The 22,602-nt window shown below is 37.1% G+C and overlaps 2 protein-coding genes across 6 annotated transcripts in view; one reads left to right on the top strand and one right to left on the bottom strand.

The window, feature by feature from the left end:
• The window catches only part of LOC123674735 (cell cycle checkpoint control protein RAD9A-like), a 29,695-nt gene extending 14,222 nt beyond the window's left edge, over nucleotides 1-15,473 (top strand). The window contains exons 4-5 of the mRNA XM_045609793.1: nucleotides 2,652-2,832; nucleotides 15,091-15,473. Of these exons, the coding sequence (XP_045465749.1) occupies nucleotides 2,652-2,832; nucleotides 15,091-15,406 (497 nt within the window). The 3' untranslated portion in view covers nucleotides 15,407-15,473. The remainder of the gene's footprint in view (nucleotides 1-2,651; nucleotides 2,833-15,090) is intronic.
• A 5,077-nt stretch (nucleotides 15,474-20,550) lies between these two features.
• The window catches only part of LOC123674445 (protein Malvolio-like), a 33,394-nt gene continuing 31,342 nt past the window's right edge, over nucleotides 20,551-22,602 (bottom strand). For all 5 annotated transcript variants that reach the window (XM_045609288.1, XM_045609289.1, XM_045609284.1 and 2 more), the window contains one exon: nucleotides 20,551-20,729. In XM_045609288.1, coding sequence (XP_045465244.1) covers nucleotides 20,675-20,729 — 55 coding nt within the window. In that variant the 3' untranslated portion in view covers nucleotides 20,551-20,674. The remainder of the gene's footprint in view (nucleotides 20,730-22,602) is intronic.

The following is a 22,602-nucleotide window of genomic DNA, read 5'->3' as shown; positions in this document are numbered from 1 at the left end:
GAGTTTAGGTGAGCTTATTCAAATAACTTCATTTTCAAACTAAGTTGGCTGGTACTTCAAAATGCCCAATTTTTTGAATTTCACAGATAATTTTTTTTAAGATCTACGAGAAAATATGAGGAATACTTTTATTTTCCAAAATGGTCAAATATTCATTAATGAACGTTCGACTTACAGTTAAGAGTTGGGTTCTTCGAATTTCTGCTATTTTTATGGAATGTAATGGTCATAATGAAGAAATTGAAAGATGTTCGGAGAAGATTCATAACGTCAAGAAAAAGCTATATCCTGAAAATCATTTCCTTCGATAAAACCATTTACGAGATACAGCCGAAAGTTTCACTTTTTTATCGATTCTCAACAGCCTGAATTTTAAATTGAGCCGAATTGGAAAAAATGGTGAAGGCAGAAAGTGTTTCTTTTCACTTCAGGAATATTCGATATTTGAATAAATTATACCGAAGGTAATTCTGAGAAAAATTGCACAAATCTTAAAAATAAATATAATTTAGAACTCCTTTCAAAACAAAATCAATCCTAAGTAAATAAATAAAAAACAACAAAGATAATCAAAAGATTATAAATCAGGAGGATATAAATATGTTATAATAATAATAATATATTTATTTACTTATTTCATTTCCACAATCAAAATATCCATTGAAAAGAAATAACTATATTGATTGCCGAAAATTGTACATTGGACAAACAAGAAGATCTTATTAGATTTTAATTGAAAAACATCTGAAGAGTTTTCTCATCAACAATAATAATTCTACATATTCCAATCACATGTTGGAATTAGCTCATACGTTCAACCATAATTTTGAAATTGTATACGAGTATACCGGAAATAAAAGTTGTGATTCAACCTTCCTAGAAATAAATAGACACAATGAATTTGGAATATTATTGAACGAACAAATGAGTGTTAACTCGCAACAAAGTTAACAACTTTTAAATATCTTCCTGCATACCATTTATTGTTGTAATTTCCAAGATTTCTTGTTAATAACTTGTACCTACCCCCAAATTTACTTATATAAGAGATAGTTTTATCTTAAAATTTCAGTTATTCAGAATGTAAAATCTGAAGAAGCTACTGTACAGGGTGGGCAAATTTCGATGTTTTAGCACTACAACTTTTAAACCAGAGGAGATAGACAAAATCTGATACCCACTTCTCGGTCTCTTTTTTTGAGAAACTAACAAGGGTAGTATTCATTTTTGGCCACCTTCTTTTGTTTTCGAGTTATAAGCGAAAATTGGAAAAATGGCGATATCGAAAAACATCTATATCTCCGCTAATACTGATGATAGAGCTCTGAAATTAAAACATTATGCAGGCACTTTTTTACGTGGAATCCAGTGGCGTGCTCGTCTTTTCAAAAGGGTTTTTAATTGCAAAGCTATGACCCAAAGTAATGTTTTTTTAAATGGGAACACTAGATTTCTGTGCTATTTTTTGAAAGCTTAATTTTTCCTTATTTCAAAAATATATAACATCATATGGTTCGTATCAATATAAATAATAGAAAATGGTCAAAAACCTTTTTTTACCTAAGATTCTCATTATTTCTATGGTTTCAACTGTTGACGAGCACAGAAAAATTGAGCTTCCTATAACAAGAGAAGTGTCCTTCCGTTAGTCTGATTTTTTCTATGATTGTCAACAGTTGAAACCATAGAAATAATGAGAATCTTAGGTAAAAAAAGGTTTTTGACCATTTTCTATTATTTATATTGATACGAACCATATGATGTTATATATTTTTGAAATCAGGAAAAATTGAGCTTTCAAAAAATAGCACAGAAATCTAGTGTTCCTATTTGAAAAAACATTACTTTGGGTCATAGCTTTGCAATTAAAAACCCTTTTGAAAAGACGAGCACGCCACTGGATTCCACGTAAAAAAGTGCCTGTATAATTTTTTAATTTCAGAGCTCTATCATCAGTATTAGCGGAGATATAGATGTTTTTCGATATCGCCATTTTTCCAATTTTCGCTTATAACTCGAAAACAAAAGGAGGTGGCCAAAAATGAATACTACCCTTGTTAGTTTCTCAAAAAAAGAGACCGAGAAGTGGGTATCAGATTTTGTCTGTCTCCTCTGGTTTAAAAGTTGTAGTGCTAAAACATCGAAATTTGCCCACCCTGTACAGCGGAACAGGTGTTATTTGAATATTAAAAATGGAATAACTGGCATTCTGTTTGGTATTCAAATTTGAATTTTTCATTTCATTCTTTTAAAATTGGTTTGGTAACTTTAATAATATAACATGGAAAATGTTTCATGATGTAATTTCACTGCTAATACCGACTACACCATTGATTTTTGTATTTGTACAAACTTCATGCAAATAGCTCTTATAGTTTTCGAAAAAGTTCTGGACGGCGGACGAATTTTTTCATTCGATTTCACACCTTCTATAACGTAAACTGTGAAATTTTAAGAGGAGGTTGCTTTTTCCCCTTCAAGTAATGCAAACGTTTGTTACAGAAAATAATCAACCAAAACTGAATATTGCATGAAATATTATTTATATCGAAGTATAACAGTAAATATTTCGGCAATTTTTTTGAATGGCAGTTGCAAATTATTTTTATAAATATTTTTGAAATAAGGATGATTAATGATGATTTTTTCAGGAGCTGCACCTAACCCAAAGTTAATGCGTGTTGAAGTTAAATTAAGTGCAGGAGAATTTATTAAATTTGATGTCGAAAATGACACGAATATCAATTTTGCTTTGAAGCCTCTGAGGACTGTGATAAGTTTCGCTGAGAGTTTGAATTTACATATTGGGATCAATTTCGACAGTGGGGGGAAGTAAGTATATTCGAACTCTTCTACCTAAAATTGTTTCATTGTCACTTTTTACTTGTTCTTGGTTATTGCAACGTCTGTGTATTTGTCTTAATTTTCCTTGAACGATTGTAGTGGACAAGATATACAGGGGGTCTACTTTAAAAGTCCAAAACTTTAAGGCAAGATTCTACATGTGATTTTCAACAGAAAATGTTGTATAACACATGGTCGAAATATTGACGGTAGTTTTCCAAATTATATTTTGTGTTTTTACAAAATATCTCAATTTTTTTATAAAATCAACCACACTTCTGTTATCCTTGTAGCCTCATCAAATTTGATCACATTTTTCAAAAGAGCATGAAATTTGCTTTAATACAAAAATATTTTTTACAAAAAATTTCTTGCTTCGGGCGAGGTAAGCAGATAAACATAACTATTTTGAAGTGAATAATATCGATCATAATTTTTCATTAGGTTTATCGATGAAAAATGAATGATTGTGAACCCGTTTTTTTTAGCAAAAACTACCCAATTTAATAATCTTTCGAATGAAATATAAATTTTCGTACTAGTTGCCATGTATATTATGACATTTTCCGTTGAAAATCACATGTAGAATCTCGTCTCGAAGATTTTTTAAAGTAGACACTAGTAAGTAAGTATACTTAGTGTGTGTTAGTGGACAGTATCAAAATTTAATGTTGAAGGCGTTCACTGCAGGTTTCTACGACAACATTAGAAAATTTTGGGTTTTTGAGCAGTGGTCTAGTCGATTTTTCACCTGACGTTTCGCTCACTCGATCCTGCTCACTTCAGACGTTTCTTGCCGTTATTCTTGACGGTTTTTTCGAGCATTTCTCATGAAAGAACTACTTTGTGCTGTGGAGTAGATAATCTAACTATAAGAAATGGGTTCTTTAAGCACAGATATATTCATCGTTTTACTTGGTTACAGAATAACGTAAATTGTGAACAATAAGTGATTACGTCATTACTAAACAGAAATCGATGGGGGATGTGCGAGTCCTACGAGGAGCATAATGCGAAACAGACCACTACTTAGATGAAATAGAGAGCATCAAATATAAATTCTACAGTTTCGAAAACGATAGATGTACCAGTTGTCTGACCTGCTAGATTCACCTAACTTGACTCCAATCGATTTCTTCCAATAGAATATTAAGAATCTAATAGAATATGAAGGGCAATAGTTTATTCTTGATAATTAAATACCTAAAAATTAATTAATTATTGAAAACTCATACTTGGGTTAGGATTCAGAAAACTGAAGTATTCCATCAAATGATATAAATGTTACCGGCAATGGGTATAATCCGGCTTTCTATATATTGCCTAGGCGTTGTGTAGAATACCTGAAAAGGTCAGACAATGTATAAAATATTTTTCATTTCATACATGCCTAGGCATTCTCTAGAATACCTAACGCCAAGCAGGTCATATGTGTAAGGTATGATATAAAGAGCGCATACTTAGCATTCGATGAGCTCATTCACATCCCACTTAGTTGTTAGATATCTGGTGGATCGCTCGATAGAAGCATACGTTGCGAATTCATTGAAATGCGGCCGGTCAACGAGTATCTCTGATGAGCGAAAGATTTTATTCAAATTCGCGTAATAAAAGAACATCATATACTAAAAATCGCACGTTTATTGACGATCAAAGAAATGAATAATTTATAAAAGAAATAGAAAATGCAAAAGCAGCCGAATGAAAGGCTCCCGATATCACTAGTTATTGAAGCATTTTGATTTCATAACTGTTGGTGGAATAATGGATGTTGTGGTAGCCATAAACCAATTAAAATCTGTTCTTCGATTTTATCAAAATCGTATTCAAGGATTTGACATAATGAAACTTTATCATGAAAGTATGAAAATATTGGTTCATTTTTACATTGAAACCACCCTTTTTATCCTTTCCCAAGTTTCATCTTTACTTATTTTCATGTCAAAGGTTTTCTTGAACTTCACCTTGAAGTCAACAAAGGTTTTGATTTCATCTGATCTTTTCACAAACCATTTCTTTGCCGTACCTTACAAATGAACTTTGGCAGTTTCGAGTTGAAATTCTGCTGGCCATTTATGTAATACCTACTGCCGAATTTCCGATGCTCTTTAACCTTTCCATTGCTGCTTTTCCCATGCACTCCCCATTGAGATCATCGATACTATAACTGAAATCCGGCATAATATGAAACTGGGTAGGTTCTTGTATGGGTTGAACATTCTGCTTCTCCAGCAATTCCAATAATTTCTCCTCACTGGCTAAACGATTCTGCTTCATCATTTTCATGAACTTATCCATTAAATCGGTATTTGTTGCTCCTACTTAATGTCTATCTCCTATCCTATCTCTCTAATTCAGATGAACTTCATTCATTCGAATACCTTACAGAAAATTCCAAATACTCAATCAACGATTTTCCGAAAAATTAATGACATTAAAAACCGACTCTCCTCAAAACTTTCAACAACGGTAATGAAACATACAACAGTTTAAAGTGTAAGGTTATTGAGTAACTTATCAAACATTAATATGTATAATTGATTGCCTATATTCCGAGTTGCTCAGTAGCTGAAATCCCCTCTCCCATATTGGGGTTAGGAACCGCCATTAGGTGGCGCGGTACTGGCAGTCGAGAGACAACATTATAGTGGTGAAGTTAGCAGATTATAAATAAAGAGTAAAATAAAATAAAACGTGGTCTAATTTAGTAAATATAGTTTCATACCTATTATAAGAAGGTACTGAACGTTACAAAAGAGAGATTGAAACTTATGAGCCTTATGACCAAATAATTCAATGAATAAAAACAGAGATAATAAACAAGAAATATATTTTTCAAGAAATCCTAGCAGGCATAGAAATAAAAAAAAAACAAAATTTTAAGATTTGAATGAATAAAAATATTCAATCAAAACAGACTCAGGAGAAGCAAAATTCTTTTGAACGTTTCGGTTTTTTTTAACGTTTTGTAGGGAATCTATCGATTCCCTCGAAAATATTCCGTCCGAGAACGAAAATCCTAAAACAGAAGAACTCTGTGTAAAAACTTGGAATGATCAAAGCCACACCCCTTAGGGATCCGCAGAAAGGCGTTGCGAACGGTCGAAAGGAAAACAGTTTGAACGCCCATAAAACCCGGCATTTCAGGGCGAATAATTCAACAGAGAGTGAGAAGAAGGAGTGAGTGAGGAGAAAGTAGTGAGTGAGTGGAAGTCAAGTGACTACAACGAGTCTAGTGAGAATAGTGAGTTTCCAGAGAATTGATCGCAGTCCTCTGGTAAGTTTTCTTTTTGATTTTTTAATGTTTTAAGTGTTTCTGTGTAGTAAACGAGTGATCGTGATCGCTAGACAATAGAGTAGACTAAGAGTGAAACGCTCGCAAGAGCGGGTTCTCATTAGAATCACTCTTTTAAGTTAGTGATATTGAAAGGAAGTTGACGGAATTTTGAACCGCCGTGACTAGGTTGAAACATGGGTACTCCAGTTAACGGAGGCCCGGCCAAGCCGACAGCAAAAGAGGTGGAATCAATCCTGGATTATTTTGCTACAGACTCCGATACATTGATGATACTGTTCATAAAGCTCGGAGAGAAGCTAGGAATTCCAATGGACGACGTTACGGAAAAGGAAACAAGGAAAAATAAACGAAAGAAAATGCAAGTTAAAACTATCGAGGAAGTGTCAATCAGTACACAAAATAGATTCGAAAACTTGGCCGATTCCGAAGAAATGGATGACGTCATCATGGGCTCTGAGGACGACGACGCCCACGCCCCCCATTGCTTTTCCGAAAAAGATGACGGTACAACAGCGCCATCTATGGGTCAAGACGCACCAACAACCAGAACAATAAGGCGCAACACCAAAATTGATTTCCCCCCCCCCCCTTAAAGAGAAAAATCTCTCAGGAAACCCCCAAAAAAATACGTGTTCCACCAATAAAGGTAATCAACATGGCTTCGTTCCCGTCCATTGATAAGATGGCAAAGCAGATGAACATCAAAATAATATCAGCTAAGAAGAACTCCAAAGGTCTCCACATATACACTGCGACCCCTGATGACCACAGAAAATTGACGAAAGGACTGGAAGAACACAATCAGCAGTTCTTTACATTCCCACTCCATGAAGACAAGATTCTCAGAGTCGTAATTCGCGGAGTTCCCTCACACGACAATGAAGAGTCGATAAAAACAAAGTTGTCAGAACAAGGATTTGACGTTCTCGAGGTGACACAGATGTACCGAAAAGAAGAAGGAAAAAAGATAACTTATCCTCTCTGGCTGGTAAAGCTCCCTAAAAACGAAGAAAGCAAAAAGATCTGCAACTTAGAATTTCTGGGTTACTTCAGAGTTAAAGTCGAGACTAAACAAGGCCACAGACAGTGTCACAGGTGCCAAAATTACGGACACCCTTAATCCACTTGTAGGCTTCAACAAAGATGTGTGAAATGCGCAGAAGACCACTCAACAGAATGCTCAAAACCTAGGACCACTCCGGCTAAATGTGCCAACTGCGCATTAAGTCACCCAGCAAATTTCCGTGGCTGCAAAGCTTACCCCGGAAACAACCAACAGCCAAAAAAAAAACAGAAGAAAGAAGGTCTTTTAATTCAAGGAAAACTACTGAAGGAGTTTCCTATCGCTCTGTCGTATTGAATGAAGTCAACACACCCAAACCAATTACGCCAAAACAACAAAAAGAGCCACAACTCACAGAAATGATCTCACAAGTGACACTACTTCTTACTCAGATTGCGAGCCGTCTTCAAAATTGGGAAACCAAATTGTCTAAAAGTGCTAGCCTGGAATGCCAACTCCTTGCATAACAAAAATCTGGAACTCGGAGAATACATTTCCGAAGAAAAATTTGACGTTGTGCTTATCAGCGAAGCCTTCCTCAAACCTCAGGACCACGTAGTTATCCCGCACTTCATCATCTACAGAAGTGACCGTCTAACAGGCAGAAACGGTGGCGTTGCCGTGCTTGTTAACAAATCTATCAAGCACGTTCGGACGAGCAACTTCAACCTAGAGAATGCCGCCGTTAACATCACCATGGCCGACAACAGGACTTTAACAGTCGTTGCAGTGTACAACTCCCCATGTAAAGCCCTTCTGCCTGATGATCTGGACCAAATTCTTACTACTCCGAACGAAGTAATACTAGGAGGTGATCTGAGAGTACAGTATGGAACAGCCGGCTTAATACCCCGAGAGGACGAACGCTTTCTTCAAACGCGTTGAAGAACAACTACACTGTAGTCGGACCCGACCAGCCAACCTTCTTCGGCCACGGAACCCCAGACATATTGGACGTGTTCATACTTAAGAACATCCGATACAACTACAGTGTACACACTGAAACTGTTCTCAGCTCAGATCACAACCCTATCATACTTCAGCTGAACGAGTGGCACGATATTCCCCAAACTCGACTTGTGAACAAGTTTAACTGGGAAATCTTCACCCGAACTTTAATGAATTCCACGAGACCAGCCACAGTGTTAAGTTCCAGTTCTGATATAGATGATGAAGTTCAAACGGTCACTCTTGAAATTAAAAAAGCCATAGAAAAAGCTACAACTGCTATACCCCAATCTGCAACAACAATCAACAAACTACCTCTTGAAATAAGGACGCTGATAAGACAGAAGAACCGTGCACGACGAATAGCTCAACGGACCCTCCACCCCAATGATAAGAGGGAAGCTAATAGACTCGGAAATAAAGTCAAGGAAGAGATCCAGAAACACAGAAACCAAAAATGGCAAGCACTTCTAGAAGACATAAATGAAGAATGAAGTGAACACGACGCCCACTACAAACCCCTATGGCGCCTCAATAAGACCCTGAAAACCAGAGGCAACCGATCGCCCCCCATCCACGGTCCACAAGGTTTGGTCTATACGGACCAAGAAAAAGCCGATGTGTTCGCGGAGAAATTCGAACTCCAGTTCTCTCCGAACCGATCCCCTGAGGATGACGTAGCCTTCGAAGGTATGGTGGAAAGTAGCGCCAGGAGGATTATGGGAGAGGAAACCTTTGAAGCAATCCGAACCACCACCATCGAGGAGCTCAAAGATATCATCAAATGGTTAAAGAAGAAGTCATCACCTGGCGAGAACGGGATCAATAAATAACCACATCAACCATCTACCGGACAACATATTAGCGCAAATGGTTAATATAACAAACACCATTCTCAGAAAAAAATACTTTCCAGAAACATGGAAAAACGCTACGCTTATTATGATCCCGAAGAAAGGTGATAACCCTCTATTTCCCCAGAGCCATCGACCAATAAGCCTATTGTGCACTCTAGGCAAACTGGTCGAAAAAGTTATCCTCACAAGGCTCCAAGAAGAACTGGACGAGAACAACATTATCCCCCCAGCACAATAAGGGTTCAGGGCTGGTCACTCAACTGAACTTCAGGCTCTTAGGTTAACGGAAAACCTAATTCTGAACATCAACAGGAAGCATTACAACACGGTCGCATTTTTCGATGTCTCAAAGGCATTCGACAAAATGTGGCACGAAGGACTAACATTCAAGATGAACCAGTTGGGCATTTAACAAATCAATAGTCAAATTAATTGGGAACTACCTCAAACACAGAACGTTTCAAGTCAGGATAGGATCTTGCTTATCATCACGGACCCACATCACAGCTGGAGTACCCCAAGGAGGAGTGGTTTCTCCAAAACTGTATAACATCTACACGGCAGACATTTCCACGGATCTCGCCAACGACACCAAAGTGTCCACCTTCGCGGACGACACCGCATTCCAGGAATGTGAACCTCGGAGTGCGCTATTTACAACGAGCCACTGACACCATCCTTGAATGGATGGCCAAGTGGAAGATTAAAGTCAATGCCGAGAAGACACAAGCGATAGTCTTCAGCAGGAAAGCAACACTTCCCACCGAAGAAATCGAGGTGAATGGCGAGAGCATTCCGTGGAAAAACCAAGTTAAATACGTAGGGGTTACATTTGACAGGAAACTAACTTGGAAAGACCACATCAATCAAGTTAAGGAAAAAGTGATCACAAGGAAATGTCAAATGTATCCCCTACTAGCCCGCTCCAGTAAACTTAGCCTAAGTAACAAACTTAGGCTATATAAATCAACAATTCTCCCAGTGATGTTATACAGCTCCACGGTTGGGAGACAAACCGCAAAGACCCACCTTAATACCCTAGAGGTGATGCAGAGCAAGATCATAAGACAAATAACCAATGCCCCCTGGTTCATCAGGAATAAAAACATAAGGAATGATCTCCAGATTAGCAGGCTAAGTACTAAAATCCGACTCCGGAATTCAAAAATCCTACAGAAAATAGAAGACCACCCTAATCCCACATTAGAAGAAGAACATAGACGAATATTCAAAAGTTAAAAGACCAAAATTGGCACTATCACTGGCCGGTGACCAACCCTGAAACCGGCAACCAAGACGTAAGAACGTGAACGCCCCCTAAACCACACCGATAATCACAAGGAGTCAACGAGTAAAAGTGCCATGCACTGGCTTAATAATTAAGGTAGATCTCAGGAATAATTCAATTGAGTTCAGACCAGACTACGAGAAACTACATCTACAACATATGTACAACTTGCACCGACAACAAGAAGATTAAAGATTAACGTCGCAACGACCCAAGTGTCCAGCGACCCTAAGAATCGATTAGACAAATGATCATCTTCTTCAAACTCTTTTAGTGGGTTGAAATAAATTGAATACGTATTTTTATCCCGTTCTTTTATTTCCCTAAATTCCTTGGCCGTGAACTACTTGATAGTCACTGTATAAGGACCACAACCCACAAATTGGTGACCCCGACGTGATTTGAAGAAGAAGCGAATCCCGAAGAAAAATGACACAAGAAACCGAGATATCAAGAGTCGCCGGTTGTATGCCAGAATTTGTCGCCACCGATCCTGAGTTATGGTTCGCTATGGCTGAAGGAAGTTTCCACAGCGCGGGGGTGACACAGGACCGGACTAAGTTTGGATATATTGTGGGGGCCCTACCAGCTAAGTACGCAACGGAGGTGAAGGACATAATACTGAATCCACCTACCGACGAGGTCTACCACAAATTGAAGACGGAGCTAATTCGACGTCTAAGTGCCACACAAGAGGAGAAGACCCGACACCTCCTGGAGCGAGAAGAAATGGGAGACCGTAAGCCCTCACAGTTTCTTCGCCATTTACAGAGCTTTGCTGATCCAGCCGTTCCGGAGAGCCTCATGAAATCCCTCTGGATGAACCGTCTACCCAGGAGTGTTCAGGTATCGTTGGCCATTGTGAAAGACAGCAACCTCCAAGAGTTAGCCGTCCACGCAGACCACATCATGGAAGCATTCCGACCTCCCGTACAACTGGTGAACGAGACAACTAGCATCGAGGCCATCATCAGTGCTAAGTTTGCCCAGTTCACACTCGGGCTCAACCAGGAGATAGCAACCCTGAGAGCTGAACTGGCAGCCCAATCAGACCGATCCCGGAGAGACAGGAACAGAGGCCAATCCCAGCATCGTCCAAGAAGTCATAGTCGAGGCCGACAGCCAATCGACGGCAAGTGCTGGTATCATTGGAGATTTGGAGCCAGGTCCACTAGATGCAGACAGTCCTATAACTACACCTTGGGAAATGAGGGGGGCCTTCACTAGGGGCGGCCAGTGATCCCAGCCCATCGACGCGCCGCCTGTTCATCACCGATAGGGACTCCAAGCTGCAGTTTCTGGTCGACACTGAAGCAGATCTGTGCATCTTCCCACGAAGTGCAGTCAACGGTAGAAGAGAGAAGTCTGACTAAGTCCTATCAGCAGCCAATGGTACACCCATCGCAACGTATGGTACAATTACCCTCACGCTGAACTTAGGACTACGCCGAGATTTCACCTGGAGGTTTGTCATAGCAGATGTATCCAAACCCATCATCGGTGTCGACTTCCTGAGCTTCTACAACGTACTCGTGGACGTAAGAAACCAACTCACTACTCGAGGAGAAGTGACTGAGTGCAACATCCCAGAAGTCAAGACAGTCAACGGATCCTCCAGATACCATCAGCTATTAATGTCTTTCCCAGAAATTACACGACCAGAAGGAGCCCCGGACGAATCCCACACCAAACCAGGCATCACATCAAAACAACCAACCAGTTGCATCGAGACCACGGCGCTTGGCACCTGAGAAGTTCAAGGCAGCCAAAAAGGAGTTCGAAGCAATGCTCCGATTAGGAATAGCCCGTCCGTCCAACAGTCCACGGTCGTCCCCGCTACACCTCGCACCGAAGAAGGGTTCAGAAGAATGGAAACCATGCGGAGATTACCGAGCTTTGAACGCCCGGACTATCCCCAACCAGTATCCTGTGAGACACATACAGGACTATGCTCACATCCTCCAAGGGAAGAAGATCTTCTCTACCCTCGATCTAGTACGAGCGTACAACCAGATTCCCCTAGCCGAAGAAGACATACTTAAGACCGCCATTACGACTCCATTTGGGTTATTCGAGTTCCCATTCATGACTTTTGGACTCAGGAGCGCTGCACAGACCTTCCAGAGATTCATCGATGAAGTTCTACGAGGACTAGATTTCTGCTTCAGCTACATCGATGACGTGCTGATCGCCTCATCGTCCGAAGAGGATGGTGCACCTTTAGCCCTGGTGACCGACGCATCAGACATTGCAGTCGGAGCGACCCTTCAGCAAATGGTCAACAGCGAATGGCAACCACTGGCATTCTTTTCGAAGAAGCTGTCACCACCAGAAACTCGATATGGAGCCTACGACCGAGAACTGTTAGCCATCTACCTAGCTATCAAACATTTCAGGCACATGGTAGAAGCACGAAACTTCGCGATCTTCACGGATCACAAACCCCTAATATTTGCCTTTAAGCAGAAGCCAGAGAAGTGCTCGCCCATATAATTCAGACATCTGGACTACATCTCCCAGTTCTCCACCGACATACGCTATGTCCCAGAAGATCAGAACGTCGTCGCCGATGCCCTTTCAAGATTGACAGCCTACATATTCGACAATCTCGATAATGAAGAGCATGAGGAAGATCACACAGAAGATCCAGTAGAAAGCGAAGCCGATGATCAAGGAATATTCCCGGAAACAAGGAAAACCAGATCCGGTAGGAAGGTACATTTCCCAAAGAAGTACCTAACAATGATTTGTTGGGTGGGTGACTGTGTAGGGAATCTATCGATTCCCTCGAAAATATTCCGTCCGAGATCGAAAATCCTAAGACAGAAGAACTCGGTGTAAAAACTTGGAATGATCAAAGCCACACCCCTTAGGTATCCGTAGAAAGGCGTTGCGAACGGTCGAATGGAAAACAGCCAAAATGCCCATAAAACCCGGCATTTCAGGGCGAATAATTCAATTGAGTTCAGACCAGACTACGAGAAACTACATCTACAACATATGTGCAACTTGCACCGACAACAAGAAGATTAAAGATTTTCACATCTGTTCACGACCGGCGAAAAATTACCTGCGACCAAGTCGCAACGACCCAATTGTCCAGCGACCCTAAGAATCGATTAGACAAATGATCATCTTCTTCAAACTCTTTTAGTGGGTTGAAATAAATTGAATACGTATTTTTATCCCGTTCTTTTATTTCCCTAAATTCCTTGGCCGTGAACTACTTGATAGTCACTGTATAAGGAACACAACCCACAGTTTCTTTCATTATTTCTTCTTTTGAATCTTTTCAGTCTGTTGAAACTGATACTTTTTGAATTTATTATTATCCCCGACTTTTGCCTATACGCGTAGGATTTCTCCTCGCCGTCGGCTTCTCCTCCTCGCTAAGAGGAACATTCACTCAATCCCAGATATTTAAAATATCAGAAAGGTAGAGCTCGGTCGTGTCCGGTCCTTGTGGTCCCCCTGGTTCTCGTCGAACTTCTGGTCCTCTTACACGCGATCCTTGGACCTGTCCTTCGCTTCCTAGGAATTTTCTCACCGTCCTTGCAGTACCCAAAAAAACAGCTTTTTGCCTTATATTACATATATACCCACTAAGTCCTAATTTCTTGATATTTCTCTTGAGATTTGAGAGTACTATTCCTGTTGTTGAGATGATAATTGGAATAATTTTCGTTGATGTCATTCCCCACTGGCGCTTTATCTGAAATTCGAGGTTCCTATATTTTGAAATTTATTGGACCTCTTTTTGACGCATGTTGTTGTTATTAGGTATTGCTACGTCGATGAGTATTGCTGCCTTTTGATGTTTATTAACTAGCAATATACAGGATGTCCCGTAAAGACCACGTTAAACCGAGGGAGAATGTAGATCAAAGGATAACCCACCGGCTTTGACAAAATTCTTATAATAAAAGTCTTACCGTTTTCGAGATATTTCTTTTTTTTTTGAAAATAATGAATTTTCGCCCCTTTCAATAGTTTTGCCCTTACGGTTGGTACAATTTTACATCTTTCTGGTTAATTTTTTCAGTAAAATATTGCTGAAGAATGTTTTAACGTTTACATTAAAAACATCATCCGAAAATTTTAAAGGGGGGCTATGAGAAATATTTTTATTGGAAATTTTGGTAGTGGATTATTTTGTTCACGAAGTTTAGATCATCGTAGTGGAAAATATGCACCGAGCTACTGCTGCACATTACACCAATAAATTGTCTATTTGATAGTGATTTCAAAGAGGTATCACACAAGTCATTTGTTATTCAAAGAAAAAAGATATGGCTGTTTTTATCCAAATGGGTACGTTTCTGACAAAATCAAGTTCGTCAATTCTGTTAAGAAATCTTCTATGTTGCATTACTTATTGAACAATGGCAATTGTTTACGTGCGAAAATATTACTCTCATAATTATTCACCTCAACGAAATTCAATTTTGCCGGCAATTTTTGAAAAACATCATGCAGATCTAGATTTCAGATGTTCACTCAGGAGAACATAAATAAAAAAACAACGAAGACTTCTAAATCAGTCCTAGTATCAACTCTTTTATACAATTATCATATCCGATTCGGTTGAGATTCGCCAAATATTGGGGCTTCTTCAGAGGTTTACTATTTTAAAAACACACTTCTATTCTTAAGATGACCAAATGACTATTTTGGGGAATGACACATGCTCGAAAAAGCAAGTGGCCTAATTAGACTCACTTTGAAAAAGCAAAATCAATGGGGGGTTATTCTTATTATAGGGTACCTTATTCATAATATAACGTTTTTTTAGGCCCCTTACACTTTTGATGAAGCATCCTACTTTCAGTATACACTTTATTGTATCCACTCTGAATCCAAATAGAGATCTACAGTCCAGCATGGCTTCAACATCGTTACCACTGACACAAATTGTTGATAATTTAAATATATCAACTGTAGTTCCATATGAAAGTCCCATCATTAATACTGATGATAAATTTTCACAATCTCCAGAATCACCAAGAAGTAAAAGAGTGAAGTTGGTTTTCAGTAGATGCTATGAGCCAACATTTGTTGAACCAGATTTGGCAGCTCAAGAAAATTTAGGGAATAGCGATTCTGAATAAGTTGTACTGCAATGTAACAAACAATTGTAAATATTCTTTTGAATGAAATTAAAAAATGTTTCAAATAGTTTCATTATTTTGTTCTTACTTTGAATCAATTACACGAGACATTATCATGAATATTAAACCTACCAATTATAAGTTTATATTTTAATGTGTCTACGCAATTTTATTAATGATTATAACGAAATCTTCTTATTTTCGGTTCTTAATTTTCGTGAAATTGTAGGTATCATTATGGAGACATCGATAAGTAATTTTAGCTTCGGCAAAACACTTAAAAAAAAGGTTAATGATTTTGAGGGGAAAGTTCACTTATGACAGAACCTCTTCCATTTAATTTCCCCTTGTGGGAGGTACGGGAGTCGACTATGGAAACCCTTACTTTTTATTGCAGAATCGTATTCTAAGGCAGAAAATACAAAAGTTGTACCAACAAATTTTCACGAATCATCACAGATGGTTCTGTAATCGAGTTTGAATTTTCCGTCTGTACGACCTTAATGATAAGATAAGATAATTTATTTATGATCCTTTACAAAATTCATTGTATTGCACATGTCACAGGATTCATTAAAAATACAACTTCGAAATGGAATAAAGCATTTCTCATCAGTGTCAGAATATAAAAATAGTAGAAATAACTCAATAAATTTATACAATTCTTAAATGATACAGAGTATTATTGTCAAAATATAAAAAATGAATGCATTACTCAATAAAATAATACGACTATGAATGATATAAAATAAAAAATACAACACAAAAAATGAATCAATTTAAAAGAGATTAAAAATTCAAATTACTGGACAGAAACTATTGGACACCCCAGAACGCATGCTGTCGCAAAAATTCACCAATAATTTGCTTAAACTTTTTAAGACTGAGCCTTTTCACCTCATCAGATAACTTATTGAAAAGTTTATGAGAAATGAAAATAGGTCCATTCTAGTTTCCATTTCTAGATTTTTCTAGTCGCATATACTTAGATTTTATGTTATTTCTATATCGTGTGTAATAATCATGGGTATCTCCAAACTTATTGTTATTATTATATGCATAAACAAGACATTCATGAATATAAATAGATATATAAATGAATTTCTATGAACCGATTGTGAAAAGCATTAAAACAATCATTGGATGACAATGAATCATCATATATAAAAGTCCAATCTTGAACCAATATATTGTGCATCATACAAAAGCCTACCCGAGTTAAGGGTCTGTATCTGTTTTTGGTAATATAGTAGTCAATGCTAAGGGTCTTGGGATATTAATGCACTGTGCCTCGTGATCCGAAAAATCTACTGTCAAAATTTTAGGGAAAAATTGCTCGATCCTGAATAACTTACAAAAATGTTATCAATGCAGTTATTGTTCCTTCTTGGCTTATATATTGTTTGCTTCAAACCGTATGACTGAAAAACTTCCAGCAGTACCTCCTGTCCAGTACATTATTGCTCTACATGTATCCGTTCCATTTATCATTCACATAAACGGGTACGTTAAGGTCGTTCAGACGGAAAATTCAAACTCGAATACAGAGCCAAAAACTTTTCCGTACAAAATTCCTTTATTTTTTGTTGTAGAATACGAATCTGCAATAAAAAGTAAAAGTTCCCATTTGAAAATACAAAGTTGACCCCCACCCCCCGAACAAGAGGGCATTAAATGATAGAGGTTCTGGCATAAGTGAACTTCCTCCTCCAAACCATCAACCGTTTATTCGAAACATTTCCCATTTTCATTCTTTTAATCAATTCAACCTATAAAAAGACGGTGGGTTACTTGACAAGTATCAAAATTCATTATTGAACCTCGAGATGGTTGATTGCAAAAATAATTTCAATCTTTAATGCATTCAGACAAGACGATTTCATTCGCCTAAACAAGAAGACCATGGCAGGATTTTGTTGATTTTTTTTCATGATGGAAGAATCACAGATCAACCTGGTTTACCGTAAAAGATGTAGGATTTAACTTCAGAGCATGTGATATTAAATTTATCGCAAATAACAATAGTTTTATTCCCCGAATCCTGTGCACAAATATACAAAAAAATGGGAAACATACATTATAGGTGCATTTAGAACATATTGAACTACAAGATGTAGGTATCATAATAAAATAAATAGTCCACCTATTCATTGCTACTAATTTTATGTATGTTATAGCTACTTACTGCCTAAACTAGCAACATTGCACGTTAGATTTGCGTGTTATCTTATAGCGCGGTTGCAAACTACATAATAGGACAGAAGTATCGCTTAACATGCGTACCGTACAACAGTAAACAATTATTTAGTTATATTGCGTTTCGAATAACTTCTGCAAACAGATTCTTTCCACGCGTGAACTAACCCCAAATTATTGGATTTGGATATGATGTGCATTAAAATTCGCTACTCCTGAAAATAAATAAAAATTGATGTTGAAAAAAATTGTCACCTTTGATGAAAGCTCGCGCGGGAGAATCTGCAATAAAACATCGAATTTTTACTTGAATTTTCTTTTTGTGGCGCTCAACAAAAATTCCATTCGTAAGCACTTGTTTTGCCTCGCTCACAAAATATCGCAGATAACTGTTTATATCAGAAGGTTTTTCAGTGCCACTATAGAAGTATTTTATTTTTATGGTATTTCTTTTTTACTGATCTTTCAAAATGACCACTTTTTCTTATTCGTTTCCATTCAGATATTGCCGAATTCATTTTGTAAACGAAACCTGCTACAAAATCCGTGTAAATTTTTATTGTGTTATGTGTATAATGTTCTTTAATATATAGATGAAATGAATATATTTTATAACGCAGAACTTGGGATAAATTTATTCCTGGGAAATACATTTTTATTCTATAACCTCTTCATGAGAGAGAATACTGTTGTAGTTATAAGATGATTATAAAATAATTCTATAATTATTGTGTAATGTTTTACTTCTGCATAAAGCAACAATTTTATTACTTTTCTTAAGCAACTCTAATGCAACAATTTATACAGCTTCTTTACAACCATCTTTTAACGTCGCTATTAAAAGTAATACAATAGCTATGCAACCGTATTATAATTTGTATAACACTGATTTATAATTATTCTATAGGAATTTTATAGTACGTTATGCAACTGTTATAACGTTTATATACTTACACTATTTATTTGTCGTATAATATTAGTTGTAAGAACGTCTATACAACAGCATTATAGAAATCCCTTCATTATATGATAAAATGGTCGTATTCACACGCATTAAGAAATTATTTTATTCTTTCATTCTGCACTTTACGATAATTATGAAATAATTTCGTTCTTTTAGTGATCAATTTTGCTACTTGGGTGTCCACATAAACCCCCTTATAGCCCTAAACCTCAAAATCCAAAGAATAGAAAGTGGTTTTGTTTGGAAAATGCATTGCCCAATATACGGCAAGTCATAAAATAGGTGGTATAGCGAAAAGATTTACGGAATATTTGAACTTGAAAACCCCGAAGAATTCACTGGATATTCTAGAGATGAATTATTGGAAAGTATAGAATTCTATAACAATACCAACTGTTCGATTAATATTATTTTTGGAAAGTGATTTAAATGATTGATTGTTACTGATTTTCGTTGTTAAATAAATTTTCAATGAGGGGATTTGTCATTTTTGTGAGATATAATGAAAAATATCGTTCATTGCACTTCCAGAAGGGCTTTTCTCGTGCTTGCTGACTTTCAGGACATGTAATGGTATATTATTCAGATAACCAAATTTCGTTAAGAAACTACTAAGAAATATTACATAAGATTATTTTTTTTCTGGGAATTTTAATACCCTGCACCTCAGTACTAAAGCTATTCCGTACTCATATGGATTAAATTTTTTCGTGTGAAAATTTTACTCAAAAACAATCTCTGAAAGTTTAAATCCCATAATTTCAAAACACCTAGCACATTGTTTTATTTCATACATTTCCTAACTCAGACTTCAGGACCGGTGCACACATCCGACTTTTGCAGTTACGACACCCGTTGCGGTGTCGTACCTATTCAATATATATATATTCTTTTGAGAAAGAGCAAATACAAAATATTAATTTCAAACAATCAAGCATATGTGTCGATGAATCTCAGTATTAGCAGAGGAAATGTAACGGGGCATCATACATTTCAACGTATGATAGAAGAGAACAGATAAAAACCTCAGCAAAAACTCTGTCTCCCCGTATCGGTGTAGTGACTGGTTTGTGTAAACGTTTACAGAATAAGCTGACATAATTTATATTGAAGGACTTCCTCTTCAACCAAAACAAAATTTCCTTTATTCTCTCTTTTCGGTTGACGACTCTATAATTTCCAATTGGATCCTATTCAATGCACACTACATACTACACCGGCGTGGTTGCGGAGCTGGATCAATTCAATGCGGACTAGTTTCCCATTCAGCATCGTGAATGTAATACTTTCTGGACTTATTTAATTATAGTATTTGTTGGATCATAAAAATTTAAAACTTTTTCAGTTTTTCATGATTTCTACGAAACTGTCACTCATATAATCTTCAAATCTCTAGCTGTTTCAAAAATTGAATTTAAATTTTTATCAATAAGAGTTTGAATAAGACACGTTATTACTTTCGCAATAACTATAGACAATGATAAAATCGTTCGGAAGAAAATATATAGGCTGCCAGCGGACTCACCGATCATGAGAAATAGAGATGAATTGTTGAAAATCCTGTTGTTCGAAGAATTGATGAGAACAACATTCTACTACCCAATAAATTTTTCTGATGACATCATCTCATTTTAGTTTCTTCAATGAAGAACTCGATATCCAATTCCCTCTCTACCATTGTGCGAACTCACGACAAAAGTCGTATGTGTGCACAGGTCAATATAGAAAAGAGTACTGAGAGATCGCATGTACGACTGCGGCTCAGTTGCGGCCTAGAGGGACAAGCTACCAAAAAACGACCGCATGATGGCAGTTACGACGTCGCAACGGCACGGCGGGTAGTGTGCATGCTCCCATTTGATTCTTTGTACCACAGGCCGCAAGTACGACACAGCAACGGTGTCGTAACTACAAAAGTCGGATGTGTGCACCGGGCCTCATCTCGTCCTATTACAAATCACGTTGAAAACGAATAAAATAGACCTGACTCAAATATTTTATTTAAAACAACTTTTTATACATTTGAATTGGTAAATAAAAAATCCATCACAAAATATGAAGATATATGGATCTTATATATAAAGAGAGGAAGGTTGCTAGGATATCATTCAGAATCTTTCACTGACAGTGTCGCTATTCGGCAGAGATAGCTCTGATTGGCTCCTGAAAGTAAAATAATTAAAAAAATTGTGTTTGACCTTGAAGGCATTTTATAAAAATACTAACTTATGTATATACAAGGCTTTTCATTTCTCAAGGAGATTATCTTCATTACAGTCTTTTCATTTTTTAATATTATCAAACATTTATTCAAGTTCTTGAATGTTTCCGTCTTTACTGGACAGAATTACTTATGCTTTGACCATTGAATATTTGCCAGAATTCGTGAGAAGCGTTAAAAAACATTTCAAAGGTCAGTACGATGTTACAATCAGTTATAAAAAACCTGTGCTTGTATTAGTTTAAAATGCATTTGAGGAAATTAATAAGTACAAAAACTGGGTGCTGGGGGATATTTTCTATATCAGAGTCCGCAGTTTTATTCAAGGGCGTAGAAATGGGGGGCGGGGGGTGGTACTAGGTGTTATTATCCCCTCCCAAGATTTCCAAAATATAAATTTCAGAATTCTCTCAAAGACAAAGAACGAAAATTTGTCCATAAAATGAACCAATACTCTTTTTACTTTTTTTGAAAATGAGTTCATTGTCGCTCTTAAGATGATTACTTTTATTGCACCACGAGCACGTCTTTGTCCGAGGTTTATTATTTTCCTTTATCTACCCGTTTTGTCGGCGTCCCCTTGTTTTGCCATCTGTGATTTTTGCATTCGTCATCAGTATACACTTACCCGTTGTTTTCGGTTTTTTCATCACAAAGTTTTTATACTGCAATAATCAAAGAACTGAATTGAGTTATTCGCATCGAGAAATTGTGTGCTGTATTCTACAATTTAATGTTCTTCATTCAGATTGCAATTTATTTGTAAAGACAACTGTTTTGATTTGACTCTACAGGCTGTTCCTAAAATGTAGTTACAAACGAAATTGACAGATTCCTCAGATCATTTTGAGAAATAAAGTCCTATGACATGGGTCCGGAAACGATTTGTTTTCGAGATACAAATGTTAAAGTTCAAGTTTTTTCACATAGCACCATTCTTCACGAATGGTATGAACAATCGAATCAAAAAAATGCTATTATCTCGGGGAATTTTTCAAAACTTCGTTATTAAACCAATCTTTCTTATAATCCAGATATGAGTAAACGTTGTCAACGATTATATTTTTCATCTGGTACCGAGCCTGACATTATTATTAACCTGAGGGGATTCACGTTCTTAATCTCGAAATAATATTGAACTAAGCGTTGTTTGGATATTTAGAGAACTTGATTAGTTATTTGAAAGAAGATTTATAGTCCAGCGAATATGACCCTCACAGGCGCGGACCTAGGCCCCACTTTTGGGGGGAGGGGGAACTTTTAGATACTCAAAATACTGAAAATGTGGACCCCAGACACTTCCGTCATAATGGGACGTCATTTTTTTACCGTTCATTAAAATGGGTTTTCACAAAATGTATTGAAGGTGAAATTTTTACTTATCTTGTAATTATTTGAGCCTTAGTATGTCAAATTCCCGAATTTTAGAAGTGCTTACTGATATGGTATTATGTTCATGGATGAATTTTTACATGCGAACTTCATTCGAAGATTTTTTTCTTGGTTGAACTTGAAATAATTGGTCGATAGATCATACGACTTCGGTCTCCAACTTTAAACAATTTGACTATCCCTAATTTTAGTGTTTCGAGGAAGTATGCCTTATCTAATTTGCAATTATTTTGTTATATCAGTAAAGAGGATCACATATCACTTGCTGTATTTCATTTGACGTTTCCGCGCGTATTCCGTCATGCGCAGGAGATTTTTCTAGGTTTTAGATTCTTTATGTTTTTTTTTCACTTCTCTGTGAAATCATTAGTCTCCTTAAATATCATTGAAAAGATCGCACTCTTGACTTTTTTCCAATCTTTA

This window comes from Harmonia axyridis, chromosome 3 (assembly GCF_914767665.1).
Source record: "Harmonia axyridis chromosome 3, icHarAxyr1.1, whole genome shotgun sequence".
Lineage (NCBI taxonomy): Eukaryota > Metazoa > Arthropoda > Insecta > Coleoptera > Coccinellidae > Harmonia > Harmonia axyridis.
This window is presented reverse-complemented; position numbering and strand designations above follow the sequence as displayed.